This window comes from Oncorhynchus mykiss, chromosome 2 (genome assembly GCF_057628025.1).
Source record: "Oncorhynchus mykiss isolate SJ-2025 chromosome 2, ASM5762802v1, whole genome shotgun sequence".
NCBI lineage: Eukaryota > Metazoa > Chordata > Actinopteri > Salmoniformes > Salmonidae > Oncorhynchus > Oncorhynchus mykiss.
Window position 1 is genome coordinate 75,965,358 of NC_143023.1, and position 19,247 is coordinate 75,984,604.

Genomic DNA, 19,247 nt, shown 5'->3' on the forward strand with positions numbered 1-19,247 from the left:
CTGGCAGCTATTACCATACCTCGTTAAAAGGCAAATTTACCCTCTGAATGGTACACAATCCATGTCTCAAGGATTAAAAATCCTTCTTTAACCGGTTTCCTCCCCTTCATCTACACTGATTTGAAGTGGATTTAACATCAAGGGATCATAGCTTTCACCCGGATTCAACTGGTAAGTTTGTCATGAAATGGAGGAACTAACAATAGATAGAATTCAATAAAAATGGTACCATAGAGGCACAGAAAGTTGGCATAAAAATAAATGGAGGAACTTATTCCAGAAAGATCAAGTGTAATATATTATAAAAAATAAAGCAAACTGGCTGGAATATGGGGATTTTAAAAAAATCTTCAAATGTAGAAATGCTCCCCAAAATAATTAACAGTAACTTGTTACAAATTACTTTTATTTATTTATTTTTTATTTCACCTTTATTTAACCAGGTAGGCTAGTTGAGAACAAGTTCTCATTTGCAACTGCGACCTGGCCAAGATCAAGCATAGCAGTGTGAACAGACAACACAGAGTTACACATGGAGTAAACAATAAACAAGTCAATAACACAGTAGAAAGAAAAAAATAGTCTATATACATTGTGTGCAAAAGGCATGAGGAGGTAGGCGAATAATTAAAATTTTGCAGATTAACACTGGAGTGATAAATTATCAGATGGTCATGTACAGGTAGAGAGATATTGGTGTGCAAAAGAGCAGAAAAGTAAATAAATAAAAACAGTATGGGGATGAGGTAGGTAAAATTGGGTGGACTATTTACCGATGGACTATGTACAGCTGCAGCGATCGGTTAGCTGCTCAGATAGCAGATGTTTGAAGTTGGTGAGGAAGATAAGTCTCCAACTTCAGCGATTTTTGCAATTCGTTCCAGTCACAGGCAGCAGAGAACTGGAAGGAAAGGCGGCCAAATGAGGTGTTAGCTTTAGGGATGATCAGTGAGATACACCTGCTGGAGCGCGTGCTACGGGTCGGTGTTGCCATTGTGACCAGTGAACTGAGATAAGGCGGAGCTTTACCTAGCATAGACTTGTAGATGACCTGGAGCCAGTGGGTATGGCGACGAATATGTAGTGATGGCCAGCCGACTGGAGCATACAGGTCGCAGTGGTGGGTGGTATAAGGTGCTTTAGTAACTAAACGGATGGCACTGTGATAAACAGCATCCAGTTTGCTGAGTAGAGTGTTGGAAGCTATTTTGTAGATGACATCGCCGAAGTCGAGGATCAGTAGGATAGTCAGTTTTACTAGGGTAAGTTTGGCGGCGTGAGTGAAGGAGGCTTTGTTGCGGAATAGAAAGCCGGCTCTAGATTTGGTTTTAGATTGGAGATGTTTGATATGAGTCTGGAAGGAGAGTTTTCTGTCTAGCCAGACACCTAGGTACTTATAGATGTCCACATATTCTAGGTCGGAACCATCCAGGGTGGTGATGCTAGTCGGGCGTGCGTGTGCAGGCATCGAATGGTTGAAAAGCATGCATTTTGTTTTACTAGCGTTTAAGAGCAGTTGGAGGCCACGGAAGGAGTGTTGTATGGCATTGAAGCTCGTTTGGAGGTTAGATAGCAGTGTCCAATGACGGGCCGGAAGTATACAGAATGGTGTCATCTGCGTAGAGGTGGATCAGGGGATCGCCCTCAGCAAGAGCAACATCATTGATATATACAGAGAAAAGACCTGAGAATTGAACCCTGTGGCACCCCCATAGAGACTGCCAGACACTATTTTGAAAGAGGAAGCTAACTGACGTTAATTCTAAGAATAATTTTTCTTCTATTTATCGTGTAAAATGAAGAGCTGTACAGAAAGACTGACGTGAAGGCCACATTACAGAAGAGGAACTTCTTGATACAGTTAAATCCTTTAAGTCCGGACAAACTCCATGGACGGACAGCATACCTGTTGAGGTATATCAAACCTTTTTTAACCACTCCTATAAAATTGGTTGACTATCAGATAGGCAGCAAGAAGGTCTGATTTCACTATTACTGAAACAGAACCAAGGTGGTAAATAGAAAGATCGAGTCCACCTAAAAAAACAACTGGAGGCCCCTTACACTTCAGCGTTGTGATGCAATAATTCTAGCAAAATGCATAGACTTGAAGGTATTGTCCAATATTATTCATCCTAATCAGACACGTTTTCTTTAAGACAAGTAGCGGAAACAATACAACATGAAAAATGTGGTAAACCAAGTCTGTTATTCATAGCTGATTTTTGAAAAGTCCTTGAGTTTATATATAAATGCCTGGACTATTTTAATTTTGTAGAATCTCTTATACTGTACTATGGGTTAAAGTTATTATACCGACCCCGGGTGTGAAATAGTAAATAATGGCTACTTCTCAGAAAGTATTAAACTGTCAAGAGGAGTAAAACAGGGTTGTCCACTAGCTAACATTTCATTGGCCATAATAAAATGGCACTTTTAAAATCAGATCCAACAATAATATTAAAGGGCTAGAAATACAGGGCTTGGCCTCCCGAGTGGCACAGTGGTCTAAGCCACTGCATCGCAGTGCTAGCTGTGCCGCTAGAGTTTCTGGTTTGAGTCCAGGCTCTGTCGCGAAGTCCGGGTTAGGGGAGCGTTTGGCCGGCAGGGATGTTGCTGTCCCGGTGCACACTAGCGACTCCTGTGGTGGGCCGGGCGCAGTGCACGCTGACACGGTAGCCAGGTGCACAAAAACAAAACATGTTAATGAGATCATAAATGGGTCACACATGCAGCTAACAAATATACTGAACAAAAATATAAATGCAACATCCAACAATATTTAAAGATTTTTACTGCGTTACAGTTCATATAAGGAAATCAGTCAATTGAAATAAATTAATTAGGCCCTAATCTATGGATTTCACATGACTAGGAATACAGATATGCATGAGTTGGTCATATATACCTTTTTTTTTAAAGGTAGGAGTGTGGATCAGAAAACCAGGAGGTTTTCTGGTGTTACTGTCTGCCATCATGCAGTGTGACACATCTCCTTCACATAGAGTTGATCAGGCTGTTGATTGTGGCCTGTGGAATGTTGTCCCACTCCTCTTCAATGGCTGTGTGAAGTTGCTGGATATTGACGGGAACTGGAACACCCTGTCGTACACGTCGATCCAGAATTTCCCCAACATGCTCAAACTGTGACATGTCTGGTGAGTATGCAGGCCATGGAAAAACTGGAACATTTTCAGCTTCCAGGAAATGTGTACAGATCCTTGCGACATGGGGTCGTTTTATTATCATCCTGAAACATGAGGCGATGGCGGCAGATGAATGGCACGGTATCTTTGTGCATTCAAATTCTTGTCGATAAAATTCAATTGTGTGTGTTGTCCGTAGCTTATGCTTGCCCATACCATAATCCCACCGCCACCATGGGGCACTCTGTTTACACCATTGAAATCAGCAAACCGCTCGCCCACACAATGCCATAAAGGTGGTTGGCGGTTGTGAGGCCGGTTCTCTAAATTGACGGCTTATGGTAGAGAAATTACCATTCAGTTCTCTGGCAACAACTCTGGTGGACGTTCCTGCAGTTGGCAATCCAATTGCACACTCAAATCTTGAGATATCTGTGGCATTGTGTTGTGACAAAACTGCACATTTTAGAGTGGCCTTTTATTGTTCCCAACATGAGGTGCTGTTTAATCAGCTTTGTGATATGCCACATCTGTCCTGTGGATGGTGGAATGCTCACTAACAGGGATGTAAACAAATGTGTGCACAATTTGAGAGAAATTATCTTTGGAACATGTCTGTGAATCTTTTATTTTAGCTCAACGCTTTACATGTTGAGTTTCGATTTTTGTTCACTGTATATGGAAATGTCTGATCTATCCAAAATTATAATTAACTGATTGCAGCAATACTGCAAAAATGGAGGCAAGTGGGAGAATGTAAGGATCTGTCGGCCCTGCATTGAAGACATTGGTTAAAGCAAATTGTGATAAATAAATAAAAGTATACCAGTTTAATTTAAGGAGCAAAAAATTGCACCATACAGGTTACTGAAGTAGTTGGGAAGAAATGTTCGATGTGCCGCTTCCATGGCACATGGTTTTGTTCATCAGTTCATAAACTAAGTTTTGCAATTTCAATTATTATGCAAAATTCTTGCAACCAATAGAATGTTATGCATATGGGGATACAACCATCCCAGCTCTGCAGATGTTGCTGCGAAGACAGACTAATTAGATCACTTGTTTTGGTTCTGCCTATATGTAGCTTGTTTCTGGTCGCAGGTTCAGGAATGGCAACAAAAAAAACCTGGAGCTAATATATCAAATAGCATTGCCGGGTGACTTAAAGCCATAGTCAATCTATCAATAACAATACTCTTAGTAAAAATTTAATTTTTTTATTTAGAGTCTGTAGAAACTGAGAATGGAAAGGTTCAGAACTTTTGTGAAACAGCACCGTTAAAACACATTGCAATTAGATATCAAAACTGGATGGTTTTCAGAGATCGATGGGAAGAGTTGAGGGGAGCTGAAGGATGGGATTTAAAAAGACACTAATAAATAGTGTCTGTGAAATGTATGTAGAAGCCTAAGTGGTGTTGTCCATTTAGTTTACTCCAATTAGGGGAGGGGTGGTAGGGTTTGGGGAAATGATAATAAAGAAAATGTATACTTTAAAAACAATATTTTTCAAATGTTTTGTACACTCAGTTACCCAAATGTAAAACTAGTAACTATTGTTTGACCTACTCCTTACAGATTTTTCAAGCTAATCACAATCGTGCAGTTTGTCAGACAACTCAGAGCTTCACATTAAAAATAGAGGAGCATTGCGCTCTGTCAGAGAAATGTCACATATCAACACAGCTGTCTTCTCAGGCTTATCTATCTTATTTTTCTACCAAAAGCTCCAGCCATTTGCCCGGCTGGCCGTTCACATGCCGTCCTTCCTTTCTTCATTTTGTCACGTGTTTTAGCAACTTTGTTAGACTTTGGTAGAGTAAGTTAAAATATAATTTTATCCTACATTCGTGAGAGACTAGGGGTGTTTTTAGTTTCCATCTGTGTAATAAATCATGGCCACATTGGGACTAGTTGTCACCAAGCTAAGCGACTGTAGCCACCAAGCTAATGACCAATCATTAGCTTCTCTGCTGTTAGCTGAAGACAGCTCCTCCTTATAGGCTTTGGATCTGACCTGCTTAATTCTCTCACACACTCACAGCTCAGATAACTGGGGTGACAGGTAGCCTAGTGGTTAGAGCGTTGGGTCATTAACCGCAAGGTTGCTAGATCAAATCCCTGAGCTGACAAGAATCTGTCGTTCTGCCCCTGAACAAGGCAGTTAACCCACTGTTCCTAGGCCGTCATTGTAAATAAGAATTTGTTCTTAACTGACTTGCCTAGTTAAATAAAGAATAAATAAAACTGTCTTGGGGTGTTATTATGGGATCAAACTGTCATGTGTTCCCCCCCAGTATAAGGGACGGGCTAATCTCCATACCTTTGAGGACTGGTGTGGCAGCTCTACAGCTCAGCTTCGCATGAACCTGCATTACCCTCTTTACCCACACGTGAGTCACACAGTTCCCGAGCCAACATATATACATGACATGACATGTCATAGCTCAACTGAAGACTACACCCATTCTCTTGCTCTCTCCTCTAGTCCAGAACCACAGTAAAGAAGTTGGCTGTTTCTCCCAGGTGGATGAACTACGGCCTCAGGATTTTTGGCTATCTCCACCCCTATACCGACGGTATTTTTTTTAAAATTTTGGCAATCTGTTCCAAAGTTTTCCCAGATATACAGTACCAGTCAAAGGTTTGGACACACATACTCATTCCAGGGTTTTTCTTTATTTTTACTATTTTCCACATTGTAGAATAATAATGAATACATCAAAACTATGAAATAACACACATGGAATCATGTAGTAACCAAAAAAGTGTTCTTCAAACAAATTCTTCAATGTGGCCACCCTTTGCCTTGATGACAGCTTTGCACACTCTTGGCATTCTCTCATCCAGCTTCATGAGGTAGTCACCTGGAATGCATTTCAATTAACAGGTGTGGGACCTGGAAGGCTGGTGCCAGGAATATAACCTCTCACCCAATGTCAGAAAAACAAAGGAGATGATCGTGGACTTCAGGAAACAGCAGAGGGCTCCCTATCCACATCGACGGGACCGCAGTGGATAAGGTGGAAAGCTTCAAGTTCCTCTGTGTACATATCACTGAAAAGGTCCACCCACACAGACAGTGTGGTGAAGAAGGTACAACAGCGCCTCTTCAACATCAGGAGGCTGATGAAATTTGGCTCGGCACCTAAAACCCTGGTACGGCAACTGCACCGCCCGCAACCACAGGGCTTTCCAGAGGATGGTGCGGTCTGCCCAACATATCACCGGGGACAAACTACCTGCCCTCCAGTCCAGCTACAGCACCCGTTGTCACAGGAAGGCCAAAAAGGTAATCAAGGACAACCACCACCCGAGCCATTGCCTGTTCACCTCGCTATCATCGAGAAGGCGAGGTCAGTACAGGTGTATCAAAGCTGGGACCTAGAGATAGAAGCTATTTTTCAAGGCCATCAGACTGTTAAATAGCCATCACTAGCATATTAGATGCTGCTGCCCTATATAAACTCAGCAAAAAAAAGAAATGTCCCTTTTCAGGATCCTGTCTTTCAAAGAAAATTCGTAAAAATCGAAATAACTTCACAGATCTTCATTATAAGGGTTTAAACACTTTCCCATGCTTGGTCAATGAACCATAAACAATTAATGAACATGCACCTGTGGAATGGTCATTAAGACACTAACAGCTTACAGACAATAGGCAATTAAGGTCACAGTTATGAAAACTTAGGACACTAAAGAGGCCTTTCTACTGACTCTGAAAAACACCAAAAGAAAGATACACAGGGTCCCTGCTCATCTGCGTGAACGTGCCTTAGGCATGCTGCAAGGAGGCATGAGGACTGCAGATGTGGCCAGGGCAAAACATTGCAATGTCAGTACTGTGAGATGCCTAAGCCAGCGCTACAGGGAGACCAGACAGACAGCTGATCGTCCTCGCAGTGGCAGACCACATGTAACAACACCTGCACAGGATCGGTACATCCGAACATCACACCTGTGGGACAGGTACAGAATGGCAACAACAACTGCCCGAGTTACACCAGGAACGCCAAATCCCTCCATCAGTGCTCAGACTGTCCGCAATAGGCTGAGAGATGCTGGACTGAGGCCTTGTAGGCCTGTTGTAAGGCAGGTCTTCACCAGACATCACTGGCAACAACATTGCCTATGGGCACAAACCCACTGTTGCTGGACCAGACGGGACTGGCAAAAAGTGCTCTTCACTGACGAATCGCAGTTTTGTCTCACCAGGGGTGATTGTCGGATTCGCGTTTATCGTCGAAGGAATGTCACAGCATCATCGGACTGAGCTTGTCATTGCAGGCAATCTCAACGCTGTGCGTTATAGGGAAGACATCCTCCTCCCTCGTGGTACCCTTCCTGCAGACTCATCCTGACCCTCATCCTCCAGCATGACAATGACACCAGCCATACTGCTCGTTCTGTGCGTGATTTCCTGCAAGACAGGAATGTCAGTGTTCTGCCACAGCAGGCGAAGAGCCCAGATCTCAATCCCATTGAGCATGTCTGGGACCTGTTGGATCGGAGGGTGAGGGCTAGGGCCATTCCCCCCCCCAGAAATGTCCGGGAACTTGCAGGTGCCTTGGTGGAAGAGTGGGGTAACATCTCCCAGCAATAACTGACAAATCTGGTGATTTAAGGAGGAGATGCACTGACATACTTAATGCAGCTGGAGGCCACACCAGATACTGACTGATACTTTTTATTTTGACCCCCCCTTGTTGCCAGTGAGAGGACGTTTCTTTTTTTGCTGAGGTTACATGGACTTGGAATCCCTGGCTACTTTTCACTGGCTACTTTAATGTTTAAATGTTTTGCGTTACTCATCTTGTGTATTTACTGTTCTATTCTACTGTATCTAAGTGTATGCCGCTCTGACATTGCTCACCCAATATTTATATTCTTAATTCCTTTACTTTAGATGTGTGTATTGTTGTGAAATTGTTAGATATTACTGTTAGACATTACTGCACTGTTAGAACTAGAAATAGAAGCATTTCACTACGTCCAAAATAACATCTGCTAAACACGTATGTGACAAATAAAATTAGATTTTAAAAGTTAATTTGTGTAATTTCTTTCCTCAATGTGTTTGAGCCAATCAGTTGTGTTGTGACAAGGCAGGGGTGGTATACAGAAGGTAGCCCTATTTGGTGAAAGACCAAGTCCATATTATGGCAAGAATAGCTCAAATAAGCAAAGTGAAACGACAGTCCATCATTGACTGACCTTCATGTCTTAAAGTAATCTGGAAAATTTCAAGAACTTTGAAAGTTTCTTCAAGTGCTGTCACAAAAACCATCAAGCACTACAATGAAACTGGCTTTCATGAAGACCGCCACAGCAAAGGAAGACCCAGAGTTACCTGCGTTGCAGAGGATAAGTTCAGTAGAGTTACCAGCCTCAGAAATTGCAACCCAAATAAATGATTCACAGAGTTCATGTAACAGACACATCTCAACATCAACTGTTCAGAGGAGATTGCGTGAATCAGGCTTTCATGGTCGATTTGCTGCAAAAACAACACTACTAAAGGACACCAATAAGAAGAAGACTTGCATGGGCCAAGAAACATGAGCAATGGACATTAGACTGGTGGAAATCTGTCCTTTGGTCTGATATGTCCACATTTGAGATTTTTGGCTCCAAACGCTGTGTCTTTGTGAGACGCAGAGTAGGTGTACGGATGATCTCCGCATGTGTGGTTCGATATGCCCATCCCATCTGGTTTGCACTATAATTTGATTTTCAAAAGGACGATATGCATATGTGGGAACTCCTTCAAGACTGTTGGAAAAGCATTACAGGTGAAACTGGTTGAGAGACGGCCAAGAGTGTGCAAAGTTGTCATCAAGGCAAAGTGTGGCTACTTTGAAGAATCTAAAATGGAAAATATATTTTTGGTTCAATAGTTTTTTTGGTTAATACATGATTCCATATGTGTTATTTCATAGTTTTGATGTCTTCACTATTCTACAAAGTACAACATTTTAAAAATAAAGAAAAATCCTTGAATGAGTAGGTGTCAACTTTTAACTGGTACTGTATGTGATCGTATACAAATGTAAGCAAGGTTTGAAATGCTTGTTTTAGTTAAATATTATGTATGTTTGGGCTTCTTGCAGTCAATTCACAGTCTACAAATTAGTTATTTGTAATTATGTTCCGTGACCCTGACCATCCACTCAAGACAAAATTGTCCCAAGGCTGAATGTAGTTGTTGATCTCTGAAGTAAAGCATCTAAGTTGGGTGAATAGTAACACTAAGGCTTTTGACAACTGTGTTTGGTGCAGTAAGACAGCCATTCAATTATACGATCAGTTCTGACAACTTTACATGCCACAGGGTGACTGAACCACAGGGGTCCAAACACTGAACCCAGAGGAACACCTAATTCAAAGAATTATCTGACTAGATTTGCCATCTCTGTGTGTCTGTTTGTTCCAGGTGAGTTTGTGTTTGCGGTGAGCTCTGATGATAACTCTGAGTTCTGGCTGAGCCGGGATAACTCTCCACTCAACCTGCAGCTACTGGCCTGGATTGGCAAGGTGGGCTCTGAGAGTGTTTGTCAGTTTGGACCTAAGATGTCTACAGTGACTGTAATGATAGTGTTTATTTGGGGTTCTGGCAGCTCTCTGAATGTGTGTGGTGTTTTGCAGACTGGCATGGAGTGGACTGCTCCTGGTGAGTTTGGGAAGTATGCCAGTCAGACATCCAGACCGGTTTGGTGAGTCAGCTAAACACTGTGTGGGTGTGTATGAGTGAAGGCTATGATTTCCGGAAGTTTGTCGGGAAGCAAAATTGTGTATGAATCTATTTGTTTCAAGTGAATAACTGAAAATATATCCAAACACAGGGCTGAGAGTTATTTTTAGCAGAGGTTGTTTTTCTTCTTGTGGTGGCTCAGCTATGTTACTGAGCCAGGATGAACACACACACACATTCAGAAATGTACACAAACACACCTTTTGAGGTGAGTGTGGGTGTGTACAATGATGAATGGTGCAGGGAGACATGGGTTTGATCCTGACAAAAGAAGCTGTCACAACTACCATAATGAAGCATGGACCACAGGCTAGAGAGGGGTAGAGTAGAAAGAGGGAGGGGGACAGGGGGAGAGAGGTTAAAGGAGGTGATAGAGGGAGGGAGGTGATAGTCAGGTATTGGCAGGAGAGGGGGAGGTAGCTATGGAAGCGGGAGGAAGAAAGGCATTCACAGTTAAGGGGCATGACATGGCAGGCATCTACAACTGCATATCAGAGACTAGCATACAGTAACTGTTTTGTGTGTTCTGCAGGCTGTCAGTTCAAAGGAGGTACTTCTTTGAGATAGTCCATAAACAGAACGACAGAGGAACAGACCACATAGAGGTGGCGGTGAGTTTCCCCTCTTCTCTACACTTTCGTGTGTGTGTGCGCGCGCATCTGGGCAGTAGTTTTAAGTGTGTGTGTGTGTGTGTGTGTGTGTGTATTTGTTTTGACACAGTGGCAGCTGAACCAGGAGGGTCTAAGGTTTACAGTCATCAGCTCCAAGTACATATCCCTCTACAGCAGTGAGTAACACACACACGTACACACACACTCTAGCTATTCAATATTACTAACAAATTTTAACTACCTAACTGTTATTTCAGACATGTATTTCAGATGTTTGTGTGTGTGTGTACAGATGAGTCTGCTCTGAGGATGAGTGACATCACTCATGTACCCCAAACGGCTGCTAGTCACACCCGCTCGCCTAGCAACCAGCCCGACAACCAGCTGAGCAACCAGCCTGCAGCCGACATGCTGAGAGTCGACCCACGCGACACCCTATACCAGAGTAAGACCACACACACACACACACACACACACACACACACACACACAACACTACAGTCACTAGATTGAACAAATAACTCTGTGTGTGTAGTCCCTGCCTTAGACAGTAGGTTCCTACAAGGCGTGTTACCTGACTGCTCCTATAAACCCAGCTACATCATCAAAGGCTTCCCTCTGCTGCGATACCAAGGCCTGCAATTTGTAAGTACCATAAATATTCCACCTCGAATCCCTATAACTAACAGAAATGAGCGTGTTATTACCATGTTTGTGTGTCTCCAGGTCCACATGTCCTACATCTATCCCAACGACTACACGCGGCTCACACACATGGAGACAGACAACACCTGCTTCTACCACGACAGTCCCCTATACCTGGACAGGTGAGAAGGAGGGAGAGAGGCCGGGAGAGGGATAGGGAGAGTGTTTGTATTTGTTAGCTCTCTATCTATGACTCTGGTCTAAGAAGCGGCTTAACCTGTATGAGGTCGTTACCATTACCAAACAGCAGAGGGCAGGGTGCAATCACTGAAGTTATGGATAATGTCGTCAGAGAGAGATGATAACATTCCCTCTCTACCCCTCACCCCGTATCACCACTCTCTAGGTATGGGTTTTCCAGGTACATGAGGCTGGATGAGCCAGAGGGGCAGGAGGGAGAGGGCCGGGCCAGAGGTAGAGGTAGGAGACACACATTTTTCTTTGGTTAAAAAGTACACTGCTCAAAAAAATAAAGGGAACACTTAAACAACACAATGTAACTCCAAGTCAATCACACTTCTGTGAAATCAAACTGTCCACTTAGGAAGCAACACGGATTGGCAATAAATTTCACATGCTGTTGTGCAAATGGAATAGACAACAGGTGGAAATTATAGGCAATTAGCAAGACACCCCAATAAAGGAGTGGTTCTGCAGGTGGTAACCACAGACCATTTCTCAGTTCCTATGCTTCCTGGCTGATGTTTTGGTCACTTTTGAATGCTGGCGGTGCTTTCACTCTAGTGGTAGCATGAGACGGAGTCTACAACCCACACAAGTGGCTCAAGTAGTGCAGCTCATCCAGGATAACACATCAATGCGAGCTGTGGCAAGAAGGTTTGCTGTGTCTGTCAGCGTAGTGTCCAGAGCATGGAGGCGCTACCAGGAGACAGGCCAGTAACTCAGGAGACGTGGAGGAGGCCGTAGGAGGGCAACAACCCAGCAGGAGGAGGAGCACTGCAAGAGCCCTGCAAAATGACCTCCAGCAGGCCACAAATGTGCATGTGTCTGCTCAAACGGTCAGAAACAGACTCCATGAGGGTGGTATGAGGGCCCGACGTCCACAGGTGTGGGTTGTGCTTACAGCCCAACACCGTGCAGGACGTTTGGCATTTGCCAGAGAACAAGATTGGCAAATTCTCCACTGGCGCCCTGTGACCTTCACAGATGAAAGCAGGTTCACACTGAGCACGTGACAGAGTCTGGAGATGCTGTGGAGAACGTTCTGCTGCCTGCAACATCCTCCAGCATGACCGGTTTGGCGGTGGGTCAGTCATGGTGTGGGGTGGCATTTCTTTGGGGGGCCGCGCAGCCCTCCATGTGCTCGCCAGAGGTAGCCTGACTGCCATTAGGTACCGAGATGAGATCCTCAGACCCCTTGTGAGACCATATTCTGGTGCGGTTGGCCCTGGGTTCCTCCTGGGTTCCTCCTAATGCAAGACAATGCTAGACCTCATGTGGCTGGAGTGTGTCAGCAGTTCCTGCAAGAGGAAGGCATTGATGCTATGGACTGGCCCACCCGTTCCCCAGACCTGAATCCAATTGAGCACATCTGGGACATCATGTCTCGCACCACAGACTGTCCAGGAGTTGGCGGATGCTTTAGTCCAGGTCTGGGAGGAGATCCCTCAGGAGACCATCCGCCACCTCATCAGGAGCATGCCCAGGCGTTGTAGGGAGGTCATACAGGCACGTGGAGGCCACACACACTACTGAGCCTCATTTTGACTTGTTTTAAGGACATTACATCAAAGTTGGATCAGCCTGTAGTGTGGTTATCCACTTTAATTTTGAGTGTGACTCCAAATCCAGACGTCCATGGGTTGATAAATTTGATTTCCATTGATCATTTTTGTGATTTTGTTGTCAGCACATTCAACTATGTAAAGAAAAACGTATTTAATAAGAATATTTCATTCATTCAGATCTAGGATGTGTTATTTTAGTGTTCCCTTTATTTTTTTGAGCAGTGTATATGAACTGTCGCAGGTCGGCCTTGGTTATATTTTAACACTCTTCTCTGTCTGCGTGTTGTTTGGTAGTTGATGGCATCTTGAGGAGGAGAAAGGCGGTCCCAGAGGAGAGGTTAGATGGCGAGGCTCCTCCAAATGTGGGAGGGGCTAGTAAGAAAGACCCCGCCCCTCCTGACTATGGAGACGACTATGACGATTACACTCAGAGACGACGACGTAAACTCTTCTCCCTGCCACAGGCCAACAGGGCACCTACACACACAAACATGTTTGATACTCTCACGTATAATAAGAGGAGGAAGAGGAGAGAAACAAATGCAGCAGCTGTAGTAAAGCAACAAGCTGTAGTCCAGACCAGAGCAACAGAACAGGATGGGTTGGGGATCCCCCCTGGTCCTGGGTCACATACATCACTACAGACTACACCAGCAGAACAGCTGAGACTAGCAGAAAGACCAGCAGACAGACCAGCAGAACAACTCAGACCTGTGAAGTCCAGAGCAGGGGAACAGAAACCAGGAGACAACGAAGTTATGGGACCAGTAGCCCGAAAACAAACCAGACGAAGAGAGAGACCAGCCGAACAGACCTCAGCCGGGTTAAAGATTTTACCTGCACCACAAAAACTAGACCAGAACCTGCCAGTAGAGGGAGACGGACCAGAAGTTCAGCTTCCCCAGCTGCAAGGGAGTCACCGGCGTGTTCAACAGCCTGGTCCGAGGGGTTGGGGTAGCGCAACACCCAATCCCCTGAAGCACCTCCCACCTCCCACTGTCTCTAATTGGTCCATCAGGGTCGGTCGAGGGCGGAGACTTGTTAACCGTACACTAGAGCTGTGGTCAGCGGTTACCAAACAGTCGACCACACGACTGCCTGAGGTTAAACCACCGCTAATTAAGTCGGACCACAAAGCAACTGTGACTAGGAAGAGAGTCCAGGTCCTAGAGACAGATGTCATCCTCCGAGCACAACCACAGATAAAGTCACGACCGCAACCTGACTATGACAACACACTCCACGGGGATCTGCCCCCTGGTGTGGTCAGAGGGATGGACCGTCTGGTTGAAGGGGTTGACAGAGGGGGAGGTGGTGAGAGAGAGGGGGAGGAGGTGGGTGTGAGTGAGTCTTTATGGGGTCTTGAGGGAGACTCTGAAGAGGTGGAGGGCTTGTCTTATGACTCCACCCCTCGACCAGTGTTTGACCCTGAGGTGAACTGGGCTCAGACATTCCAGGTGACCCCTTTAGACCTCCAAGCGATGCGCTCTGATTGGATAGACCTCCGCTGTAACGTGTCTGGTAACCTGCTGCTCCGCCCTAGAGACGCTCTGCCTGTCGTCAAGGCCTTCATGGACAAACTCAACCACAGACACCATGGGTCAGTGTGTGTGTGTGTGTGTGTGTGTGTGTGTGTGTACAGTACATGTGGAAGTGTGAGTGTGTGTTAAACCTGTCCTTCCCTCCCTCCCTAGGCGTTTCAGCCTGCTGCGTGTGCTGAACGTTGAGAGGAGAGTGGATGGAGCTCAAGGCAGCAGGTACTTCCTGGAGCTGGAGCTGAGGGATGTGAATGGCCAACACCTTCGCCTGTCACACTACATCTATACTCTGATTCGCCACAGACTATCTCGCCCCCGGGGACTCCCGCCGCTTCGCCCTGCCCCTGAGATGTTGCTTTGCAACCCTGTTGGTTTTCACTGGAACCCTACTGCTACTGTCCACTTCATCGTACCAGGTACGCACAAACACACACCCTACTGCTACTGTCCACTTCATCGTACCAGGTACGCACAAACACACACCCTACTGCTACTGTCCACTTCATCGTACCAGGTACGCACAAACACACACCCTACTGCTACTGTCCACTTCATCGTACCAGGTACGCACAAACACACACCCTACTGCTACTGTCCACTTCATCGTACCAGGTACGCACAAACACACACCCTACTGCTACTGTCCACTTCATCGTACCAGGTACGCACAAACACACACCCTACTGCTACTGTCCACTTCATCGTACCAGGTACGCACAAACACACACCCTACTGCTACTGTCCACTTCATCGTACCAGGTACGCACAAACACACACCCTACTGCTACTGTCCACTTCATCGTACCAGGTACGCACAAACACACACCCTACTGCTACTGTCCACTTCATCGTACCAGGTACGCACAAACACACACCCTACTGCTACTCTCCTGCTGTTGTAGGGCGATATATTGCTTTATTCTTGTGGGTGTCTATCTGTGTGTGTCAGTAAAGAACCAGGCCCGCTGGGTGCAGCAGCTGATAGTTGACATGGAGGGTCTGTACCAGACCACTGGAGACCCCAACTTCAACCTCATCATCACCGACTACAACAGCACTGACATGGACATAGAGGCAGCACTAAAGGCATCCACCCTGCACAGGTATGCAGTGTGTGGCATTTAATTGAGCAATAAATTATAAAAATTGTATGTAAACCATTTTCAATCATCTGAAAGCCTCCCGTAGACTACTTGTGCACATTCCTCCACTCTAAAATAATTCCAGCATTAATGTTGAGGTGTTGTCCACTGCTGTCTCGGTCTTGGACATTCATCTATGCCTTGATCAAATGTCTCATTTTTCTCGTCACAGATATGAAACCACACTGCATTTTGGAGCATATACCACCAATTTTCTAGTCCATTTGCTCATTTTTCATTTGGCTGAGATGCGGCAATAATAAATGATGGTGTAAAATCCTACCGTGTTGGCATCGTTGCTTAAATGATTGTGATAAGCGAATGATTGAACCGTGCGGCTTACTTTCACCCCTGATAACTTGCCTCTGTGTACCAGGTACCAATACTTGAAGCTGAGTGGGAACTTTGAGCGTTCCGCTGGTCTACAGGCCGGCATCGACCTCATCACTGTGAGTGAGACATGATCAGTGACATCATCACTGTGACAGACAGTGGGTGTGTCCTGTTTTGTGTTCCATACATCAACTGAGTTTCATGAAATGGGCATAAATATTCTCTTTTCCTCCCCAGAATGAGCACAGTATAGTGTTTCTGTGTGACCTCCACATCCACTTCCCCCCCTCCATCATCGACTCAGTCAGGAAACACTGTGTGGAGGGACACATGGCCTTCGCTCCTATCGTCATGAGACTGGACTGTGGGGCTACGCCTAGGGAGCCCAGAGGTACACACACACAAGCACGTGCACACACACAAGCATGTACACACACACACGTCTCACACGTCTCTGTGTGTGTTCCAGGTTACTGGGAGGTGAATGGGTTTGGTCTGCTGGGGATCTATAAGTCTGACTTGGATGCTGCAGGAGGCATGAACACACATGACTTCACTGACCGCTGGGGAGGAGAGGACTGGGAGCTGCTGGACAGGTGTGTGTTTGTCTATGGTTGTTTGGTGCATGTTTGTGTGTGTTCTGTTGCTCATGCCTGCTCTGTCAATCTCATCATTAATAGGAATTATGTTGCTCTCCCCTGCTCTGTGTCAGGATTCTGCAGTCGGGTCTGGAGGTGGAGCGTATCTACATGAGGAACTTCCTACATCACTACCACTCTAAACGTGGCATGTGGAACAGACGCACCCAACGCAGCGGCACGTAACCCACAACAACACAGCCAAAACGTTCAGTGATGCAGCCGTACCCACGACGACTCATCCGTGGGTGCAAGGAAACTGCCACACTTTAACGTCCCCATTCCTCGTATCAGCCATTTACAGCTGTCGATCAGTTAATGAGAGGGCAGGACGATGGGGATTCCTGACACCATTGGGTGATATCCCTGTCACTCAAAAGGTTTGAGGGTGTGGTGATGATGGAACACAACATAGTACTGATTGTCCTGGAAAAAGACACTACTGAAAACTAGAGCAGAGGTACTCAAATCTGAATATGTAGATCCGCAGTACTGCTGGTTGACCAGAGAGTCACTCGTCCAGTGTCCCAGGTCTGAATCACAGGTTGATGTTTATTGTCATGATTCTTGCCCTGGAGGCAGAACTGAGCTGTTTCTGCAAGATGGGCCAGCTGCCAAGTCAAAATTGTTTGGGTTAGCAGTGTGGTTCGGGTTGCAAAACAGATTTTATGACCACTGCTAAGCTGTTCCAGGGAAAGACTAATGACAATCAATAACAACCTGCGTCCGAATCAGTCCCCAGTCCCGAATCAGACCTCAACAACTGGAATTGAGAAAAGGTGGACAAAACACTACTGGGTACTCTATTTAAACATGATACTACTGGTTTACTCTATTTTAACAACACACTGCTGAGGATCCTGTTCTAAGGAGATACTGTTGTAGTAAAAATGTACACAGTGTGGATATTTTCCTTTGGCTAGACAAAGACAGATGTCTTTGGTAGAGTGAAGAGACTAATAAGAAAACTGGGAGCAGTGATGACCTGCTCTGGTCACTGGTACTGATGAACTAGTCTGGACAATCCTGGGCTGCCGAACCAAAGACAGAGACGATACACACCTACACACACACAATTTTAAATGTCATGGATCATACAGCATTTGTATGTACTCAGGGTTCAGCTTATTTATTGACAATGACAAAATGCAACAATGTTACTGTATCACTGTGATTTGTATTTTTTTTGGTTTAAAACATTGTTTTATTCATATAATTAATTAAGACGTGAAAAGGGGGATCACTTCTGATTCAGGCAAGTTTACTGTACTGGATGGGGATATTTCCTTTAATATGCGATGTGCATTATGAAGCCTTCTGTATTCATAAGTGCCTGCTCCATAGCTCTGCTACTGTAGAGCTCTACTACATATTACTGACTCTTGGATGTCACATTGTGCCTATTGCATGTATCCTTCGGGAGCGCTGTCTATGTCATTTTCTATGGATTATACTTAAGAGGATCCCGCACCAAACCCCTTGTGCAAGTTAACAATTTTTTTTAATGTTACTCCGTGCCTTCTCTACAGCTCCGGCGAAGCTGGGGGTTCAGTTGACACAAAACTAAACTTTTGAAATGTGGAAATACTACCTGAACTTGTCAGTTAAAACCCCCATGTAGTCTTTTACATTAGATTTATAAATCATCACTGTATGTCTAATAAATCACTGTTTATTTCATGAAAATAACTCCAAATATATTTTTATAATTTATTTCCATGAGCCTCCTTTTGCCATTGAAATGCTTTGTCTCATCATTTTGGACGTGTTGATACAAATGTTAATATATTTACATACACAGCCCTAATTTCCCGAATTGGATCGTCTAAACTCTAGTCGAGAACCTACTCCACTTACCCCTTCAAAGTAGGAGGATGCAATGCAAATTATCGATGGCTGGTCATTGGTCAGAATAATCAGATTGATGTCATGATCTGGGCCAAAAAAAACACCCACCTGAACAGGCTTGAAATTCCAGGCATTTTTTTTCAAACAGCTCTTACACAAAAAGGGCGTTATCAAAATGTTCACAATTTCAGTGTTATTTCGACCGCCGTGTGAAAATAAAAAAAATAAAACTGGAAATCCTGTTTTTGACGGCACTGCCGCTTTAAAAATGCTACATTTTGTGTTCCATTTCACAATGTGATTGGGAGTATCACAATACCTTGTCTATGTATCTGACCTTTTTGTTACTGAAGTCAGACTCATGGCAGCTGTTTCTACCTTCTGTCTCGTGTCTACACGCCCTTTCTGTTTTGCTGTACATTCCAGTCTTGGGAGCTCTAACGGTCTGCCATGCTGTAAAAACGATTTATTTTCAAACAAAAGAGTAGAGACTCAGGAAAATGAGCATCATACATTTGTAACAATAATTAAGATATTACTTAAAATATAAAAAATAAAACAAAAATTACAAAATTACAAAAATAAACACAATTAATTAAAAATGAAAAGCTGAAATGTCTTGAATCAATAGTTATTCAACTCTCTTTGTTATGGCAAGCCTAAATAAGTTCAGGAGTAAAAATTCACATGGTAAGTCGCATGGACTCACACTATGTGCAATAATAGTTTTCGATAATTTTTTTTTATGACTACCTCATTCGTTCAGTATGTTAAAGCAGCACAAGTA

At 44.5% G+C, this 19,247-nt stretch overlaps 1 protein-coding gene across 4 annotated transcripts in view; it reads left to right on the plus strand.

The window, feature by feature from the left end:
• LOC110496319 (beta-1,4-N-acetylgalactosaminyltransferase 3) overlaps positions 1-18,301 on the plus strand; it is a 42,580-nt gene extending 24,279 nt beyond the window's left edge. Inside the window, exons 4-20 of one of the 4 annotated variants that reach the window (XM_090207970.1) lie at positions 5,444-5,539; positions 5,635-5,725; positions 9,580-9,680; positions 9,792-9,859; positions 10,430-10,508; positions 10,618-10,684; positions 10,801-10,953; positions 11,044-11,153; positions 11,235-11,335; positions 11,560-11,633; positions 13,256-14,561; positions 14,656-15,356; positions 15,449-15,602; positions 16,018-16,090; positions 16,212-16,365; positions 16,444-16,570; positions 16,687-18,301. In XM_090207970.1, coding sequence (XP_090064096.1) covers positions 5,444-5,539; positions 5,635-5,725; positions 9,580-9,680; positions 9,792-9,859; positions 10,430-10,508; positions 10,618-10,684; positions 10,801-10,953; positions 11,044-11,153; positions 11,235-11,335; positions 11,560-11,633; positions 13,256-14,561; positions 14,656-15,356; positions 15,449-15,602; positions 16,018-16,090; positions 16,212-16,365; positions 16,444-16,570; positions 16,687-16,798 — 3,567 coding nt within the window. In that variant the 3' untranslated portion in view covers positions 16,799-18,301. The remainder of the gene's footprint in view (positions 1-5,443; positions 5,540-5,634; positions 5,726-9,579; positions 9,681-9,791; positions 9,860-10,429; positions 10,509-10,617; positions 10,685-10,800; positions 10,954-11,043; positions 11,154-11,234; positions 11,336-11,559; positions 11,634-13,255; positions 14,562-14,655; positions 15,357-15,448; positions 15,603-16,017; positions 16,091-16,211; positions 16,366-16,443; positions 16,571-16,686) is intronic. The other 3 variants (XM_036955696.2, XM_090207975.1, XM_090207983.1) reach the window with 3 other exon arrangements.
• The last annotated feature ends 946 nt before the right edge of the window (positions 18,302-19,247 follow it).